The 20,396-nt window shown below is 41.2% G+C and overlaps 3 protein-coding genes across 5 annotated transcripts in view; 2 read left to right on the top strand and 1 right to left on the bottom strand.

The window, feature by feature from the left end:
• Nucleotides 1-20,396, bottom strand: part of LOC133636327 (zinc finger protein 37-like) — a 497,781-nt gene that overhangs the window by 229,152 nt on the left and 248,233 nt on the right. The window lies entirely within an intron of this gene.
• The window catches only part of LOC133636328 (gastrula zinc finger protein XlCGF57.1-like), a 346,899-nt gene that overhangs the window by 294,565 nt on the left and 31,938 nt on the right, over nt 1-20,396 (top strand). The window lies entirely within an intron of this gene.
• LOC133636352 (uncharacterized) overlaps nt 1-20,396 on the top strand; it is a 31,965-nt gene that overhangs the window by 3,739 nt on the left and 7,830 nt on the right. Inside the window, exons 2-3 of one of the 2 annotated variants that reach the window (XM_062030326.1) lie at nt 5,592-5,834; nt 10,796-11,047. In XM_062030326.1, the coding sequence (XP_061886310.1) occupies nt 5,603-5,834; nt 10,796-11,047 (484 nt within the window). In that variant the 5' untranslated portion in view covers nt 5,592-5,602. The remainder of the gene's footprint in view (nt 1-5,591; nt 5,835-10,795; nt 11,048-20,396) is intronic. The other variant, XM_062030328.1, reaches the window with a different exon arrangement.

Genomic DNA, 20,396 nt, shown 5'->3' with positions numbered 1-20,396 from the left:
GCGCAGGCACGCACCTTAGAGGGAACGTTGCATGGCAGTCCATGTCTTGTTGGAAACACGCCATTCTTCATCAACTTTTCTCTTTTTAGCGTCTCGGGTGTAAACCGTGCATCACTTGTCGCTGCATGTGCACCTTCACTCGCAGGTTACACACTGACACACGCCCATAAATAATAATTTTCAAAATAAAAGCAGCACAGTTGTATTGCGCGCACGACATAGATGTTTTTTCAACTTTATTTTGTAATTAATGATTGCAGCTGTTCACATTCACTCACAATCACGCACACGCATACGTCCACACGGAAGTAATACAAATAACGATTTTCAAAACAAAAGCAGCACCGTTGTATTGCACACTCAACATAGATACTTTTTAAAATTTATTTTGTAATTTATAATTGGCCTCACGCGGGCCGGACAGGGACGCACAAAGGGCCGGATGCGGCCCGCGGGCCGCAGAATGCCCAGGTCTGGTATATATAATTATACTATATTGCCAGAAGTATTTGGCCACCTGCCTTTACTCACATATGAAGTTGAAGTGCCATCCCATGGAATTGTCCAAAATGTTTTGGTATCCTGGAGCATTCAAAGTTCCTTTCACTGGAACTAAGGGGTCGAGCCCAACTCCTGAAAAACAACCCCACACCATAATTCCTCCTCCACCAAATTTCACACTCGGCACAATGCAGTCGGAAATGTAGCGTTCTCCTGGCAACCTCCAAACCCAGACTGGTCCATCAGATTGCCAGATGGAAAAGTGTGATTCATCAGTCTAGAGAAGGTGTCTCCACTGCTCTAGAGTCTAGTGGTGATGTCCTTTACACCACTGCATCCCACGCTTTGCATTGGACTTGGTGATGTATGGCTTAGATGCAGCTGCTTGGCCATGGAAACCCCTGCGTACTGTACTTGGGCTAATTGGAAGGTCACATGAAGTTTGGAGCTCTGTAGCAAGTGACTGTGCAGAAAGTCTTTGCACTATGCTGACCTCTCTGTCAGTTTACCTGATCTACCACTTGGTGGCTGAGTTGCTGTTGTTCCCAAACTCTTCACTTTTCTTATAATAAAGCCGACAGTTGACTATGAAATATTTAGGAGCGAGGAAATTCCACGACTGGATTTGTTGCACAGGTAGCATCCTATGACAGTTCCACGCTGGAAATCACTGAGAGCGGCCCATTCTTTCACAAATGTTTGTAGAAACAGTCTCCATGCCTAAGTGCTTGATTTTATAAGTGATTAGGACACCTGATTCTCATCATTTGGATGGGTGGCCAAATACTTTTGGCAATAGAGTATATATATATTCTCACTCCAGCACATTTCTTAAGGTGTGAGTGAGGTTTAATCAACATACAATCGCACGGCCACACTTACTGCACTTCTGTTTGTTTTCTGTTGGGTTCAAAATGTTGCCTTCACAGAAGGAAGAACGAGGAGAGTATATTGCATGTAAAAGTAAAGCCAACTAATCACAGCTCTGCAGGCCTGGTCACCATTGACGTGAGCTCAGACTATTTTGGAGGTGCACGTCAAGGTTGGCTGGTAGGTTGGTAGTGGGAGGAGCGAGTTGGCGTCACTTAAAGCTGCAGCACAATGAAACTTATATACGTGCAGACTGACTTAACCTCTTAAAGGCCTACTGAAAGCCACTACTAGCGACCACGCAGTCTGATAGTTTATATATCAATGATGAAATCTTAACATTGCAACAAACTCCAAACATCTCAGAACAAGCTAGTCAGGTTACTTCTAGACCTCCACCCCAGATCCCACCTCACTCCTACCCACTTATCTAAAGTGGGCTGGCTCAAGGTGGAGGACAGAGTTAAACAACTTGCACTGAGTCTAGTCTATAAAATCCGCTACACCTCCCTGATACCGAAGTACATGTCAAACTACTTCCTTAATGTAAATGACCGCCATAACCACAACACCAGGGGGTGCTCCACTAACCACGTTAAACCCAGATTCCGAACTAACAAAGGTCTTAACTCATTCTCTTTCTATGCCACATCAATGTGGAATGCGCTCCCAACAGGTATAAAAGAAAGGGCATCTCTATCCTCCTTCAAAACCGCAATAAAAGTTCACCTCCAGGCAGCTACAACCCTAAACTAACACCCTCCCCGGATTGCTAATAATCAAATGTAAACAATCAAATGCAGATACTTTTTCTTTTTCTTATGCCTTCTGATCTCTCTCTCTCTCTCTCTCTCTCTCTCTCTCTCTCTCTCTATGTCCACTACTTGATGTCCATACCCCCCCATCCTCCCCCCCCGCCCCTCCACACCCCTGATTGTAAATAATGTAAATCATTCAATGTGATTATCTTGTGTGATGACTGTATTATGATGATAGTATATATGATAGTATATATCTGTATCATGAATCAATTTAAGTGGACCCCGACTTAAACAAGTTGAAAAACTTATTCGGGTGTTACCATTTAGTGGTCAATTGTACGGAATATGTACTTCACTGTGCAACCTACTAATAAAAGTCTCAATCAAAAACACATGCCAATACGGCCGGGTTAACTTATAAAGTGACATTTTAAATTTCCCGTGAAACTTCCGGTTGAAAACGTCTATGTATGATGACGTATGCGCGTGACGTCAATGGTTGAAACGGAAGTATTCGGACCCCATTGTATCCAATACAAACAGCTCTGTTTTCATCCCAAAATTCCACAGTATTCTGGACATCTGTGTTGGTGAATCTTTTGCAATTTGTTTAATGAACAATAGAGACTGCAAAGAAGAAAGCTGTAGGTGAGATCGGTGTATTAGCGGCGGACTACAGCAACACAACCAGGAGGACTTTGAGATGGATAGCAGACGTGCTATCGTCTGTCTCCGGGCCGCCGACCGCATCGGTGATCGGGTGAAGTTCTTCGTTGCTCCGTCGATCGTTGGAACGCAGGTGAGCACGGGTGTTTGATGAGCAGATGAGGGCTGGCTGGCGTAGGTGGATAGCTAATGTTTTTAGCATAGCTCTACGTCCCGTAGCTAAGTTAGCTTCAATGGCGTCGTTAGCAACAGCATTGTTAAGCTTCGCCAGGCTGGAAAGCATTAACTGTGTAGTTACATGTCCATGGTATAATAGTATTGTTGATTTTCTGTCTATCCTTCCAGTCAGGGTTTATTTATTTTGTTTCTATCTGCATTTAAGCCCGATGCTATCACGTTAGCTCCATAGCTAAAGTCCTTCGCATATGTATTGTCGTGGCGATAAAAGTCACTGTGAATGTCCATTTCGCGTTCTCGACTCTCATTTTCAAGAGGATATAGTATCCCAGGTGGTTTAAAATACAAATCCGTGATCCACAATAGAAAAAGGAGAGAGTGTGGAATCCAATGAGCCAGCTTGTACCTAAGTTACGGTCAGAGCGAAAAAAGATACGTCCTGCACTGCACTCTAGTCCTTCACTCTGACGTTCCTCATCCACAAATCTTTCATCCTGGCTCAAATTAATGGGGTAATCGTCGCTTTCTCGGTCCGAATCTCTCTCGCTGCTGGTGTAAACAATGTGCAGATGTGAGGAGCCTTTCAACCTGCGACGTCACGCTACTTCCGGTACGGGCAAGGCTTTTTTTATCAGCGACTAAAAGTTTCGAACTTTATCGTCGATGTTCTCTACTAAATCCTTTCAGCAAAAATATGGCAATATCGCGAAATGATCAAGTATGACACATAGAATGGATTTGCTATCCCCGTTTAAATTAAATAAATTTAGTAGAGAACAACGACGATAAAGTTTGCAGCTTTTGGTCTCTGATAAAAAAAAAAGCCTTGCCCCTACCGGAAGTAGCGTGACGTCGCAGGTTGAAAGGCTCCTCACATCTGCACATTGTTTACACCAGCAGCGAGAGAGAGGAAGGGCTGCTCACATTTCCCCGTTGTTTTCAATGCAGCGAGAGAGATTCGGACCGAGAAAGCGACGATTACCCCATTAATTTGAGCGTGGATGAGGAGTGTGAGAGTGAAGGACTAGCGTGCAGTGCAGGACGTATCTTTTTTCGCTCTGACCGTAACTTAGGTACAAGCTGGCTCATTGTATTCCACACTCTCTCCTTTTTCTATTGTGGATCACTGATTTGTATTTTAAACCACCTGGGATACTATATCCTCTTGAAAAGGAGAGTCAGGAACGCGAAATGGACATTCACAGTGACTTTTATCTCCATGACAATGCATCGGTGAAGCACTTTAGCTACGGAGCTAGCGTGATAGCATCGTGCTTAAATGCAGATAGAAACAAAATAAATAAGCCCCTGACTGGAAGGATAGACAGAAAATCAACAATACTATTAAACCATGGACATGTAACTACACGGTTAATGCTTTCCAGCCTGGCGAAGGTTAACAATGCTGTTGCTAACGACGCCATTGAAGCTAACTTAGCAACGGGAACTCACAGAGCTATGCAAAAACATTAGCTTTCCACCTACGCCAGCCCTCATCTGCTCATCAACACCCGTGCTCACCTGCGTTCCAGCGATCGACGGAGCGACGAAAGACTTCACCTGATCATAGATGCGGTCGGCGGCCCGGAGACAAAGGAATTCAAGGTGAAGTCGGCGGCTAGCGCGTCTGCTATCCATCTCAAAGTCCTCCTAGTTGTGTTGCTGCAGCCCGCCGCTAATACACCGATCCCACCTACAACTTTCTTCTTTGCAGTCTTCATTGTTCATTAAACAAATTGCAAAAGATTCACCAACACAGATGTCCAGAATACTGTGGAATTTTGAGATGAAAACAGAGTTTTTTGTATTGGATTCAATGGTGTCCGAATACTTCCGTTTTACTATTCATATCACTCGCATACGTCATCATACATAGACGTTTTCAACTGGAAGTTTAGCGGGAAATTTAAAATGTCACTTTATAAGTTAACCCGGCCGTATTGGCATGTGTTGCAATGTTAAGATTTCATCATTGATATATAAACTATCAGACTGCGTGGTCGCTAGTAGTGGCTTTCAGTAGGCCTTTAAGGCCCAAGCTGTTTGTTTACATGCTTTTTTTTATTTCTCTTTGCTATTTGGGCTTATTGGACCCGAATTAGAATAAAAACTAAGAATCATCTTTTGATATGATGTACTTAGTCCATAAGTACACAAACGCATCCTTCATGTTTAGTGCCATGCTAATTCTTATTTTTACACTTTTTTTTCTCCAAATTCCATTGTATGTTATACTCTTCTGACACCACCAGATGGCAGTATAAGTGTCCACATATGCGGCCATAAGACCCCAATTCAGTAGTGGACACAATAGTGGAAATAAAAGGTGCTGTCCACGCATGTGGCCACTAAGCCTTTACAGTCATGACGCTATTAAAATCCAATCGGTAGGTTTTCTATACGTTCTAAAAAGCTGTTACTTTTTATCAATAATTACTGTAAATGTAGAAAACAAGATCATATACACAATTCATAATAATCAATAAACTATGATTATTCCATGTGTAGAAGAACATCACCGCCAAGTCTCTCAGTCCACTTGGAAAATATTATATTTGAGAGACTAAAAAAATATTTGACACATCTGAGCTGAAGTTTGTTTGTGTTGTCTTGCAGACGTCCAACAGATGAACGCTCTTCAAGAAGAACGTCCCTTTCAGCAGCAGGGGGGCTCCTCTTTGAGGCAGGCGGATCCTCAGCCCCCCTACATTAAAGAGGAAGAGGAGGATCTCTGGGTTACTCAGGAGGGAGAGTGTGTTGTAGGGCAGGAGGAGGATGATGTCATGACTGTTGTCTCTGTGAAGACTGAAGAGCATGAAGACAAAGCACCTGAGTCCTCACAGCTTCATCACAGTCCAAGTAAGCACAACATCCAGATGTCATCCAATATGTATGCTACATAGTAAAACACTGCTAGCACAAGGCGGCTAACATTACAGGTAATGGTAGTCCTCTATTGCGCCTTTAAAATCACCAACATTACTCAATTTACTTGTAGTGACCTGTATATTAACCAAGTATTAGCAGCATTGTAATTGTAAGAGCTAACATCGAGGAACTACTTTTAGTCAAACGGCTCCTTGCTCGCAGAGATGTAGACTAGCCACTGAGCTGCTGCTGCATCGCTGCTGAAGTGGTAAAAGTTTGTTGTAGATTATAAATCATGTCTCACGCTTGTATCGGCGAAGGTCGTGGTCATAGACCGAGAAGTTGGTAAATTAGTTTCAAACCCGAAGACGTTTCTTGACCCGAGGAGTGAGGATTATGCTCAATATATCAGCTAAACGGAGAGAACGTGTCTCGTGCTGAAAGATATAAACATCCCATCAGTCGGCATCCCGGTGAGAGCAGACATTGTACGGTAAGTGATTGATTTGTTTTATGTTATCTTGTTTAGCATTTAACAATACTGCTACATGGATAGATAGATAGTACTTTATTGATTCCTTCAGGGAAATTAAAATGATGCTTAGTGTTTCACTAAAGCTGCATCTGTTGAGCAATCAGCTTCTAAAACTTGTAGCTCATCCTCCCAAAATATACGTTTCTGGATTGTGATTTGTCTCAAAGTAGTCTTTGCTGTCTCTCATGAAGTCTGTCATGATTGTTGTTGTTGTTGAAGGGAAAAGTGAAGGTTGTGATGCGCTCAGTAAAAATCAATGCTTACATCTGGTAATGTTTAAAATGACCAAAATACAGTAAATATTACATGTTGCCATTAAGGGAGTAACGATTCCTTTTAACAATTTGATTGATTGTAATTTGTTGTTGCCAATACGATTTATTATTATTTGATTTTTTTTTTTTTTTAGAAGAATACGATCCGAAACGACTCAGTGAGTTGAAATCGATTCAGTAACTTTTTATCAAAACAAATAAAGCAGTGTGAGTGTGAAATGAATAGAAACTGAGTTTCCTTTATTTCTGTTAATTCTTGTAAGGGAAAGTCCATGGACACACGAGGACTTTAAAAGCAAAAAAACAAAAGGATTTAAATCAGAGCCCATGGTAGGAAAACCGTTTATATATTTAGTTGATATCCACCATTCTGTCTTTTTGTCTGATTTATAATTGTGATCAAAATTGAATCATCCAATGATTTTGAAAAGATGAAATATCAGTGTCAGCTTTAGTATGAACGATACTGCTTATGTAACTACTTGGTGTTGGATCCAAATTCTCAGTATCACCCAAAACTAATGCAATGTATCGAACAGAAGAATAAGTGTTTAGTACATTTTAACGGAAGTGTAGATAGAACCATAAATTAGCAAGTACAAACCCCGTTTCCATATGAGTTGGGAAATTTTGTTAGATGTAAATGTAAACGGAATACAATGATTTGCAAATCCTTTTCAAGCCATATTCAGTTGAATATGCTACAAAGACAACATATTTGATGTCCAAACTGATAAACATTTTTTTTGTTGCAAATAATCATTAACTCTAGAATTTGATGCTAGCAACACGTGACAAAGAAGTTGGGAAAGGTGGCAATAAATACTGATAAAGTTGAGGAATGCTCATCAAAGACTTATTTGGAACATCCCACAGGTGTGCAGGCTAATTGGGAACAGGTGGGTGCCATGATTGGGCAACAAAAACAGCTTCCCAAAAAATGCTCAGTCTTTCACAAGAAAGGATTGGGCGAGGTACACCACTTTGTCCACAACTGCGTGAGCAAATAGTCAAACAGTTTAAGAACAACGTCTCTCAAAGTGCAATTGCAAGACATTTAGGGATTTCAACATCTACGCTCCATAATATCATCAAAAGGTTCAGAGAATCTGGAGAAATCACCACTGCACGTAAGCGGCATGGCCGGAAACCTCTTCCTCCTCATCTCCTCTCCAAGCACAGAGAGATCAGTCACTGTGTGTGTGTGTGTGTGTGTGTGTGTGTGTGTGTGTGTGTGTGTGTGTGTGTGTGTGTGTGTGTGTGTGTGTGTGTGTGTGTGTGTGTGTGTGTGTGTGTGTGTGTGTGTGAGAGAGAGAAGCATAACTCTGGCTGCAGAGACATACTTACATTACAGGTTTTGTAGAATTCAGTGTCATCCTCCCAGAGATACACTGGAAGTCTACGAAGAACCAGAGTGCGTCGCATGTTGATGTCATGTTCTTCCTGGATTGAGAAACAAGAAAAAATGCCGGCATGCCCAGTCCGTGTCACTGATATAACAATGTATATGCTTCAGTTATGTTAAAAACAGTAATCTATCTATGATTCAGCAGGATGACTGACTACTATCGGTTTTAAAATCAATTGTAAAATGAACAGGGAGCCAGTGCAAACTCTGAAGAGTTGGGGTTATATGCTGACATCTCCTGGCCCCTGTTAAAAGTCCTGCTGCCGCCTTCTGGACTAACTGCAACCGGGAGAGAGCTTTTTGGCTAATGGCAGCATAAAGTGCATTGCAGTAGTCCAGGCCACTTGAAATAAAAGCATGCACCACTTGTTCAAAAAGGTTAAAAGATAAAAACGGTTTTACCTTTACTAAAAGACGAAGATGATAAAAACAGGATTTTAAAACGCCATTGACTTGTTTGTCAAGTTTAAAATGGCTGTCTATAGTGACGCCAAGGCTGCTGACTTTGGGACGCACATCATTTTGCAATGGTCCCAAGTCAGTGAGGGCCGGACCAAAAACTGACATTTCCGTTTTTCCCTCATTCATTATTAAAACATTCTGGGCTAACCAAGCCTTGACGTGGCATAGACAGTTGAGAAGGGGTGTCAGGGGGCCGTGGCCTTTTCAAATTGGCATATACATTTGTGAAGTGAAGTGAATTACATTTATATAGCGCTTTTTCTCAAGTGACTCAAAGCGCTTTACATTGTGAAACCCAATATCTAAGTTACATTTAAACCGGTGTGGGTGGCACTGGGAGCAGGTGGGTAAAGTGTCTTGCCCAAGGACACAACGGCAGTGACTAGGATGGCGGAAGCGGGGATCGAACCTGCAACCCTCAAGTTGCTGGCACGGCCGCTCTACCAACCGAGCTATACCGTCCCAATTTGGCAGTCATCTGCATAAAAGTGTAATATATATAAATATAATACCAAAGGAAATTTAAAAAGAACATGAAAACCTCCCACATTCTAAAATACATTATAAAAACGATTAGCATCAATTAGCAAAAATAATATGAGTGTAATATTTATTGTGTTTCTTTTTTTTTCTTTCCTTATGCTACTGTTGTTTCAATACATTGTTAAATATTTGAATATTTTTACGAAAATAAGTGGACAAGTTTACTTTTATTTTGAGAATAAGTAGATAGTATATAATAAAATAGTTTTACCGGGTTTGGAGCTGGTTGTACTTGTTTCTCTCGCGAGATCTGGAAAAGAGCTGATTACTTATTTCTCTCACGGGATCTGGAAAAGAGCTGCTTACTTGTTTCTCTCGCGAGATCTGACAAGACTGCGCGCGACACAAACACGGCGAGGATAAAGCAAGATGGCGTCTGACGGTGAAGACGTTATTGCAGTGTTCTTAATCTGTGCGTCCATGTACACATATATGTCCTTTATTACACTCTATTCATTAATAACTGTTTGTATATTAGTCTGAGCGCACTTTGATGCTAGCTTAGCTTGCTAGTTAGCTTAGCTTGTTAGCTGCTAACAAAGAAGTGATGAAAACACATCGCTAAGCAGAGATCAAGTGTGAGTGTAAAGTGTTGTGATTGTGTGAAAATGTGCGAAAGAACCATAGCAGAGTACGAGGAGGAACTTTGTCCAACAAAAGAGGAGAAGGAGCGACAACATCAAGTTGTGTTACACACAACAGGTTTGTTTACTTCTTACTCTCACATCTTTACTAACTTTATATTTATTATTAACACTATTCTTCAATAGATTGTCTATAGGAAGATGAATTGGATGATGCACTGATTGTTTTATGTTGTTCATAAAAACCAGACAATATTTATGAGAGGTTGATGTTCCTCTCAGTTAGTAACAATGTGTATCAACATGTTTACACAAAAGTCACACAGTCACCGGGGGAATATTCCAGAGAGCAGGTTAAGTGCAAACTCCTGAGTATGTAAATAAGAGAGGTAAGACAAAGTGAGAGTCAGTTACCATGGTAACTGACGCTGTAAACCTAGCCTGCTAGCTGGCAGATTTGACAAGTTATTTATGTGTGTAAAAGCTATACTGACCTGTTATTTCCTTCATATTGGTGCAGCCATTAACCTACTACAACACCTACTACATCCACCTACTCAGTGGTCTAGTGGTTAGAGTGTCCGCCCTGAGATGGGTAGGTTGAGAGTTCAAACCCCGACTGAGTCATACCAAAGACTATAAAAATGGGACCCATTACTTCCCTGCTTGGCACTCAGCATCAAGGGTTGGAATTGGGGGTTAAATCACCATAAAAATGATTACCGGGCGTGGCAACCGCTGCTGCTCACTGCTCCCCTCACCTCCCAGGGGGTGATCAAGGGTGATGGGTCAAATGCAGAGAATAATCTGGCCACACGTAGTGTGTGTGTGACAATCATTGGTACTTTAACTTTTTAATGTGGCAGTGATTGTGGAAAAAACAAAGCCTGATCTAAATATGACATCTTGATCTCATACCATCTCAAACCAATTGGCCGTTCATTATTAGGTGAAATGTATTATAGTCACTTAAATTTGTCTTTAACCAAGCAACACTACGTTTTATCCAGTTACTCGATTAATCGAAAACATTTCCAGTAGAACACTTGAGTAATAAAATGTTCAATAGCCACAGCCCTATAATTCATGTATAATTTAATATTTAGCATGTAGGAGTTAAAATGTGTTTTGTTTGTGTCCTGTAGACATCCATCAGCTGATTGGACACCAAGAAGAATGTCTCCCTCATCTGCAGGGGGACAGTTTCACTTTAGAGGATCCACAGCCCTCACATTTTAAAGGGGACAAGGAGGATCCACAGCCCCTATATTTTGAAGAGGAAGAGGGAGAGTGTCCTGTAGGGCAGGAGGAGGATGATGTCATGACTGTTGTCTCTGTGAAGACTGAAGAGCATGAAGACAAAGCACGTGAGTCCTCACAGCTTCATCACAGTCCAAGTAAGCACAACATCCACACATCATCTAATACAGGGGTCACCAACCTTTTTGAAACCAAGGGCTACTTCTTGGGTACTGATTAATGCGAAGGGCTACCAGTTTGATACACACTTAAATAAATTGCCAGAAGTAGCCAATTTGCTCAATTTACCTTTAACTCTGTTGTTATTATTAATAATTAGCTGAGTGATTGTGTGTGTTGATCAGGTGTTTGAATTGTATTGGCGTGTTCTATGGAGCTAGGAGCTAGCATAGGAGCTAGGAGCTAGCATAACAAACACGCAGGTGTTTTTATGCAGGATTAATTTGTGGCATATTAAATATAAGCCTGGTTGTGTTGTGGCTAATAGAGTATATATATGTCTTGTGTTTATTTACTGTTGTAGTCATTCCCAGCTGAATATCAGGTACCGTGAGTATGCAGCCTTGGCTGCTAAACATTTGATAGCTTGACTGTATGTGCGCGTCACGTACGTAACTTTTTAAAAATATATAAGCTTTATGAACCTTGGGTTAGGTGAACGGTCTTTTGGGCTGAGTGATTGTGTGTGTTGATCAGGTGTTTGAATTGTATTGGCGTGTTCTATGGAGCTAGGAGCTAGCATAGGAGCTGGGAGCTAGCATAACAAACACGCAGGTGTTTTTATGCAGGATTAATTTGTGGCATATTAAATATAAGCCTGGTTGTGTTGTGGCTAATAGAGTAAATATATGTCTTGTGTTTATTTACTGTTGTAGTCATTCCCAGCTGAATATCAGGTCACCCCCGGCTCTCACAGCATCTTCCCTATCTGAATAGCTTCAACTCCCCACTAGTCCTTCACTTGCACTTTACTCATCCACAAATCTTTCATCCTCGCTCAAATTAATGGGGAAATTGTCGCTTTCTCGGTCCGAATCTCTCTCACTTCATGCGGCCATCATTGTAAACAATAGGGAACTTTGCGTATATGTTCAACTGACTACGTCACGCTACTTCCGGTAGGGGCAAGCCTTTTTTTTATCAGATACCAAAAGTTGCAATCTTTATCGTCGTTGTTCTATACTAAATCCTTTCAGCAAAAATATGGCAATATCGCGAAATGATCAAGTATGACACATAGAATAGATCTGCTATCCCCATTTAAATAAAAAAAATTCATTTCAGTAGGCCTTTAAAAATGAATGCTCATCAATCATCAACAGTGTAATTGCTGGGGTGTAACCATGTGACCTAGAGGCCGTCCTCCTTACCTCACGTGGTCAAATGAAGGCAATCATTCAATATGGCTACTGTTTATTTACCTTTAGCAGCACATATCCCACTGGGGTGAGTTTTTCCTTGCCCGTATGTGGGCTCTGTACCGAGGATGTCGTTGTGGCTTGTGCAGCCCTTTGAGACACTTGTGATTTAGGGCTATATAAATAAACATTGATTGATTGATGACATATGTCAGCATATTTCAAAGGTTTAGTGGTGAAGATTAGGGATGTATACCAAGTACCATTTTTTTAGTACTAGATCCTAATTATGTCGTCCATGAGGACCGTGAAGATTCTGGACTAACGACACAACTATTTGTATTTTTAATTCCAGCTGACTGACGTAACTATGACACGTTGTCACATTGAGTTCAGCTGCCGCTGCTACACTTTAACATCAGCTTTGAATAATGACAAATAAGGAAGCAACCACACACAAAAGATTGATGTGTGTGTTATTGACAAGAAGATGACATAACTGCATTTCACCTTGCACTGCACACATAGTTGACTTCTTTAAGACTTCAAATAAACAGCTGTTTTTTTTTCTTGTTTTTTTTTCTTTATTTAACCAGGTAAAATCCCATTGAGATCAAAGATCTCTTTTCCAAGGGAGACCTGGCCAAGAGGGCAGCAGCAAGGTTACATTACAAACAGTAAACAACACATAAAACATGACATGTACAACATTAAAACTTGCTGACATAACACATGTGCATACAGACAAGGTAAACAGTAAACAACACATAAAACATGACATGTACAACATTAAAACTTGCTGACATAACACATGTGCATACAGACAAGGTAAACAGTAAACAACACATAAAACATGACATGTACAACATTAAAACTTGCTGACATAACACATGTGCATACAGACAAGGTAAACTGCAATCCTTTCACAGAAGCTTTAAACTCATTCAATGTAACAAGGGTTTGAAGTTGAATACTGGATTGTAGGTTATTCCAAGCCTTCGCTGCTGAAAACCTAAATGCTTTGTTGCCCAGTTCAGTTGTTACTTTGGGGACGACAAATTGCAGAACATTCATTGAAAGAAGATTGTGACTTCCTTGTTTCTTTGTTAAAATACAAGACAGATAAGATGGGGTGATACCCAGAATGGTTTTGTAGATGAAAACATACCAATGATTAAGGCGTCGAGCACATGAAATGTCCAGTTAACCATTGAGTATAACACACAATGGTGAGTAAGTTAACCATTGTGTATAACACACAATGGTGAGTAAGTTAACCATTGAGTATAACACACAATGGTGAGTAAGTTAACCATTGAGTATAACACACAATGGTGAGTAAGTTAGCCATTGAGTATAACACACAATGGTGAGTAAGTTAACCATTGAGTATAACACACAATGGTGAGTAAGTTAACCATTAAGTATAACACACAATGATGAGTAAGTTAACCACTGAGTATAACACACAATGGTGAGTAAGTTAACCATTGAGTATAACACACAATTGTGAGTAAGTTAACCATTGAGTATAATACACAATGGTGAGTAAGTTAACCATTGAGTATAACACACAATGGTGACTAAGTTAACCATTGAGTATAACACACAATGGTGACTAAGTTAACCATTGAGTATAACACACAATGATGAGTAAGTTAACCACTGAGTATAACACACAATGGTGAGTAAGTTAACCATTGAGTATAACACACAATTGTGAGTAAGTTAACCATTGAGTATAACACACAATGGTGAGTAAGTTAACCATTGAGTATAATACACAATGGTGAGTAAGTTAACCATTGAGTATAACACACAATGGTGAGTAAGTTAACCACTGAGTATAACACACAATGGTGAGTAAGTTAACCACTGAGTATAACACACAATGGTGAGTAAGTTAACCATTGAGTATAACACACAATTGTGAGTAAGTTAACCATTGAGTATAACACACAATGGTGAGTAAGTTAACCATTGAGTATAATACACAATGGTGAGTAAGTTAACCATTGAGTATAACACACAATGGTGAGTAAGTTAACCATTGAGTATAACACACAATGATGAGTAAGTTAACCACTGAGTATAACACACAATGGTGAGTAAGTTAACCATTGACTATAACACACAATGGTGAGTAAGTTAACCATTGAGTATAACACACAATGGTGAGTAAGTTAACCACTGAGTATAACACACAATGGTGAGTAAGTTGGTGATGAATCTCAGTGCACCGTGGTACACACTATCCAGCTTGTGGAGACAAGCAGCAGTAGCATTCATGTACAACACATTTCCATTGTCAATAATTGGTAAAAAGGTTGTTTCCACCAATTTCTGTTTCACAGTAAAAGAAAAGCAAGACTTGTTTCTATAATAAAATCCCAGTAAAAGTTTCCGTTTTTTTTTTACAACATACTGAATGTGTTCCTTAAAACTCAAGTGGTCATCAATTAAAAATCCTAAATATTTAAAAGCAGATACTAACACAATTTGTTGCCCATTTCTTGTTCAAATGTTGTCACACAGTGCTGATCTTACAGTTTTTGATGTGGTAAAGAACATACACTTTGTTTTCTCTGCATTTAAAAGCAGTTGAAGATAGCAAAGTTGTTCTTGTACTCTGTCAAATGCACGTTGTAGATATTTAAAGGCCTCAGCAGGAGTGGGTGCTGTGCAGTATATGACAGTATCATCAGCGTAGGAATGGAAAGTTGAGTTCGGAATATTCTGTCCAAGATTATTTATGTAAATAGTGAATAATAATGGGCCCAACACAGAACCTTGAGGGACACCCTTTTCCACTTGCAGTACGTCCGAGAAGGAACCTTCTATCTGAACAGCCTGAGTTCTACTTGTGAGGTCATTTGCAAACCATCCAACTGCTTGCTGAGAAAAAGCAATAGCTGAAAGACGTTTGATTAAAATGACATGATCTACAGTATCAAATGCCTTTGAAAAGTCAATAAAGAGGGACAGACAGCACTGCTTCTTGTCAAGAGCTTCAGTTACATCATTTATAAACTTCATAGCAGCAGTAACAGTACTGTGATTTCTGCCAAAACCTGACTGAAATGGTGACAGAATAAAGTTGGTGTCCAAAAATTATTTTATCTGTTCACTGATAAGGGATTCAAGCACTTTTGCCAGAACAGAGAGTTTAGAGATCGGTCTGTAATTATTTAGATTACTAGGGTCACCTCCTTTTAATAGGGGGATTACAAGAGCAGATTTCCAATCCAAGGGGATTTAATTTGAAATTAGAGTAAGGTTAAAAATGTGAGTCAGTGGTCCAGTAGTCGTAGTCGTCATGGGGAGCAGTCGCATCTTTTTTCCCTCCCACGGTAGCGATCGTTTGATTCCACACTTTCTCCTTTTTTTATTGTGGATCATAGATTTGTATTTGAAACCACCTTGGATACTTTACTCTCTTGAAAATGAGAGGCGTGAACGCGAAATGGACAATCACTCTGACTTTTATCTCATTGACAATACATCGGCGAAGCACTTTAGCTACGGAGCTAACGTGATAGCATCGTGCTTAACTGCAAATCGAAACAGAAGAAATAAACCCCTGACTGGAAGGATAGACAGAAGATCAACAATACTACTATTACTTCTACTATCAGGAGACACCGAACCAAACCCTGGACCTGTAACCACACTGTTAATGCCGTCCAGCCTGGCGAAGCCAAGCAATGCTACTGCTAATGACGCCATTGTAGCTAACTTAGCTACGGGACCTCGTCTGAGCTATGCTAAAAACATTAGCTCTCCACCTACACAAGCCTCTTTTTGCTCATCTCAACCCGAGCTCACCTACCTGTGCTCCAGCGGTCGGTGACTCGATGGAGGACTTCACCCCGTTCATCGATGCGATCGGCGGACCGGCGGCAGAGGATGACGACCCAGACACCGGTGAAGACAACGGTCCGGCGGCGGACAGCACGACGACGGACAACAAGGTGACTGTCGACATCAACGCCCCGGTCTGCAGCAGAGACGGCGGAGCGGGGCTCCTCACGGCCTCTGCCCAGTCCCTGACGGTCGGGGACGCGGCGCCTGGACCCATGGCCTATACAGGATTCAGGGGCCTCTTCATCAAATCCTGGTCTTTGTTCTCGGGTACACCTAAGCCCGCCAAATCCACAACCCCCCTACCTGCTCCCCCCCCCCCTCTCCAACTCCGGCCCTCCCCCTTCACCTGGCTGACGAACAATAGGCCTCTCTCCCCCTCCTCCTCCCACAAGGCTCTACATCAAAACAGAGAACTGGACTGCCCTTCATCTTCAACTTCAACAACAACCAACATGGCCATCCCTCCTTTTTCTGGTCATTACCACTATACAGCGGACTCTGATGCTCTTTTTGGTTCCAGTGGGCTACACATCATTCACCTTAATGTGAACAGCCTCTCTGGAACCAAACTCGACCAAATCAGAGAAATGTTCCTCAACAAGAAGGTAAAAATACTGTGTTTCTCTGAAACCAAATTAGATCAAAGTGTTTCTGACACAGAGATAGAGATAGAAAACTGTTCGGTTATCAGAAAGGACAGGAATAAACATGGTAGGGGTGATTGTATGTATATTCACCAGGATATTACATACATAACTCGCACTGATCTCAACCACAATGCCCTTGAATCTGTGTGGGCTGAAATCAAATTTAAAAACGCAAAGCCAGTACTAATAGGGACTGTATATAGACCCCCTAATCAGAGTGACTTCTATGAGGCTCTCGAGGAGTGCTTGGCTTGGGTAGACAACGTGGAGAAAATTCTAACTGGGGATCTGAACACAGATATTCAACGCAGAGATGCACCTGTCTTCAGATCCTACAGCAAGTTTTGTAATCTACACGGTCTTTCCCAGCTAATAACACTACCTACAAGGGTGTGTGATTCCACCCAATCAATCATAGATCTCATTCTCACTTCAGACCGGCCTAAAATAAAAAATAGTGGGGTCATGATCTGTGGTCTTAGCGACCACTATCTAACCTTCTGCACCCGCAAAATAGCTAAACCCAAAGCCAACGGCCACATAACAGCCCAATCCAGATCCCTTAAAAAATACTCCAATGATAATTTCAACCTAAAATTAGGTGAGTGGGACTGGTCCCCTGTGCTCGCGAGCAACCTGGTCGATGATGCTTGGGATCACTTCAAAACAGCGTTCCTAATAATGCTAAACGACATGGCTCCCGTGAAAACAGTCAGGATCAAAGCCCTCTCTGAACCATGGATGAATCCGGACCTATTAGCTGCCATAAAAGACAGAGACAGAAAATACTCGGAATACCAAAAGTGCAAAACCGAAGTAGATAAACAACCCAATAATAACAACCTCAAATCACTCCTTTCAACACTCAAAAAGCAATGCAATAAATTAAGAAATAAAACAACCAACCTGACTAAATCCTTTAAAAAAAATTACATTACCGACAGAATAGAGGAAAAAACAAATAAGCCACGTGAGCTCTGGAAAATTCTCAACAACCAGCTTCCTGGTTGCAGCCAGAAACTTAAAACCAGACTCACCAACATCAACATTAAGGAGGGTGACTCCCTCATTACAGACAAAATGGAGGTAGTAAGCAGACTTAACACCTTTTTCACCAGCATAGCCACAACTCTTGTCAACAAGCAGTCCCACCACTCTGGTCGCTTTGGTGTAGAACACATTAAAGCCTTCTACAGAAAGCTAGGAGTATCCAACAACGATTTCAAATTAGAAATGGACTCAGCGGATGAGGTGCTTAAAAATTGAGCGCGCTCCACCCAAACAAGGCCACCGGCCTTGACAATATCCCCTCCAGATTCCTCAGGGACTCTGCCTCCATCATTGCCCCAATCATCACGCACATAATAAACCTATCAATTTCTCAAGGCCAAGTACCAAAAGATTTTAAGATAGCAAGAGTAACTCCCCTCTTTAGAAAAGGAAGCAAATTGGAACCTGGCAACTATCGACCTGTTTCTATTCTCGGTTCCATTTCGAAAGTAATGGAAAAAATAGTTTATGAACAGGTCGATAGTTACCTTGCCACTAATAAACTCGTGTACAAATTCCAATCCGGTTTCAGAACTAACCACTCCACTCCACATGACTTCTCTATCTGACCGACCACATCAAGCATGAGGTGGAAGCGGGCAAATACTGCAGCATGGTCATGCTGGACCTTCAGAAGGCCTTTGACACCGTTAACTACGTTATACTGTTGGAAAAACTCAGAGCAATCGGATTTGATAAAACCTCATCGAACTGGATGCAAGAAATAGGTGGTAGAGGTGAATGGCACCGTGTCCCTCCCCCCTCTCAGTAAGCTGTAGAGTCCCCCAAGGCAGTATATTAGGGCCTTTACTGTTCCTAATATACATAAACGACGTGTCATCAGTATGCGACTGCATTGTTTTTGTTTGCGGATGACTTGGCCCTGCTGGTATCCGGCAAGGACAAGTCACAGGTGGAGAAAATCCTCAGCGCTGAACTCTGTAGAATTTGCACCTGGCTCGCTGACAACAATCAATACACTTGGGTAAATTGGAATCCATCCTATTTGGGTACCACATCAACCTTAAGAAAGTCAATGCCTTAACTATAAAAGTGGGTGACATTGTTATCACCAGGAAGGATGAGGTCACCTACCTAGGTTCCATTCTAGAGGCTAATCTTTCCTGTGATAAAATGGCAACGAAGGTAATCAGAAAGGTCAACCAACGACAAGATTTCTCTACAGAATCTCCTCTCTGGTCAACAAAAGCACCATGAAGATTCTAGCGGGAACTCTCGTTCAACCCTTTTTCGATTACGCATGCACCTCCTGGTACCCTAGCACCTCCAAATCCCTCAAATCTAGACTCCAAACATCCCAGAACAAGCTAGTCAGATTACTTCTAGACCTCTACCCCAGATCACACCTCACTCCTACCCACTTCTCCAAAGTGGGCTGGCTCGGGGTGAAGGACAGAGTAAAACAACTTGCACTGAGCCTAGTCTATAAAATCCGCTACACCTCCCTGATACCGAAGTACATGTCAAACTACTTCCTTAACGTAAATGACCGCCATAACCACAACACCAGGGGGAGCTCCACTAACCACGTTAAACCCAGATTCCGAACTAACAAAGGTCTTAACTCATTCTCTTTCTATGCCACATCAATATGGAATGCACTCCCAACAGGTGTAAAAGAAAGGGCATTTCTATCCTCCTTCAAAACCGCACTAAAAGAACACCTCCAGGCAACTACAACCCTAAACTAACACCCTCCCTTCCACATAATATCTCTTCAGATTATAAATAATCAAATGTAAACAATCAAATGTAGACACTTTTTCTTACACTTTTGTTGTACTTTCTGATCTCTCTCTATGTCCACTACTGGCTATGCATATCCTACCAAGTCAGTCCTACACTGTTTCAATATCCATTTCTCTGATGATGCTGATTGTTGATGACTGAAGTGTTGATACTAACCAAACCTAACCCCCGCCCCCCTCCATGTCCCACACCCAGGATTGTAAATAATGTAAATAATTCAATGTATATACTCTGATGATTATCTTGTGTGATGACTGTATTATGATGGTAGCATATATTTGATAGTATATATATGTATCATGAATCAATCTAAGTGGACCCCGACTTAAACAAGTTGAAAAACTTATTCTGGTGTTACCATTTAGTGGTCACTTGTACGGAATATGTACTTCACTGTGCAATCTACTAATAAAAGTTTCAATCAATCAATCAGCTATAATTTCAGCTGCCAACTTTAGGAAGAGCGGCTCCAATTTATCTGAGCCAGCTGGCTTTCTAGGTTTAAGTTGTTTTAGACCCCTCATGACCTCTGTAAAAGGGCATAAAGTTAAAAACCTGGGTATTTTCAACGGTTCTTTCCAGAGTTAGTGGAACTTCAGTAGAGTTGTCAGAATTATAGCGAAAACCAGAGGAAATAAAATCATTATTATAATGACCCTGTGACCCCAAAATAGGGACAAGCGGTAGAAAATGGATGGATGGATGAATGGATATTATAATGACTACCAATTTCACTTCTGTCACTTACTCTGACACCATCAACAAGTATACTAGGTGGGAGATTGACTGAATTACAG

The sequence above is a fragment of the Entelurus aequoreus genome, linkage group LG20, assembly GCF_033978785.1.
Source record: "Entelurus aequoreus isolate RoL-2023_Sb linkage group LG20, RoL_Eaeq_v1.1, whole genome shotgun sequence".
NCBI classification, from domain to species: domain Eukaryota; kingdom Metazoa; phylum Chordata; class Actinopteri; order Syngnathiformes; family Syngnathidae; genus Entelurus; species Entelurus aequoreus.
The sequence above is the reverse complement of the archived record's forward strand: the minus strand, read 5'-3'. Positions and strand labels throughout refer to the sequence as shown.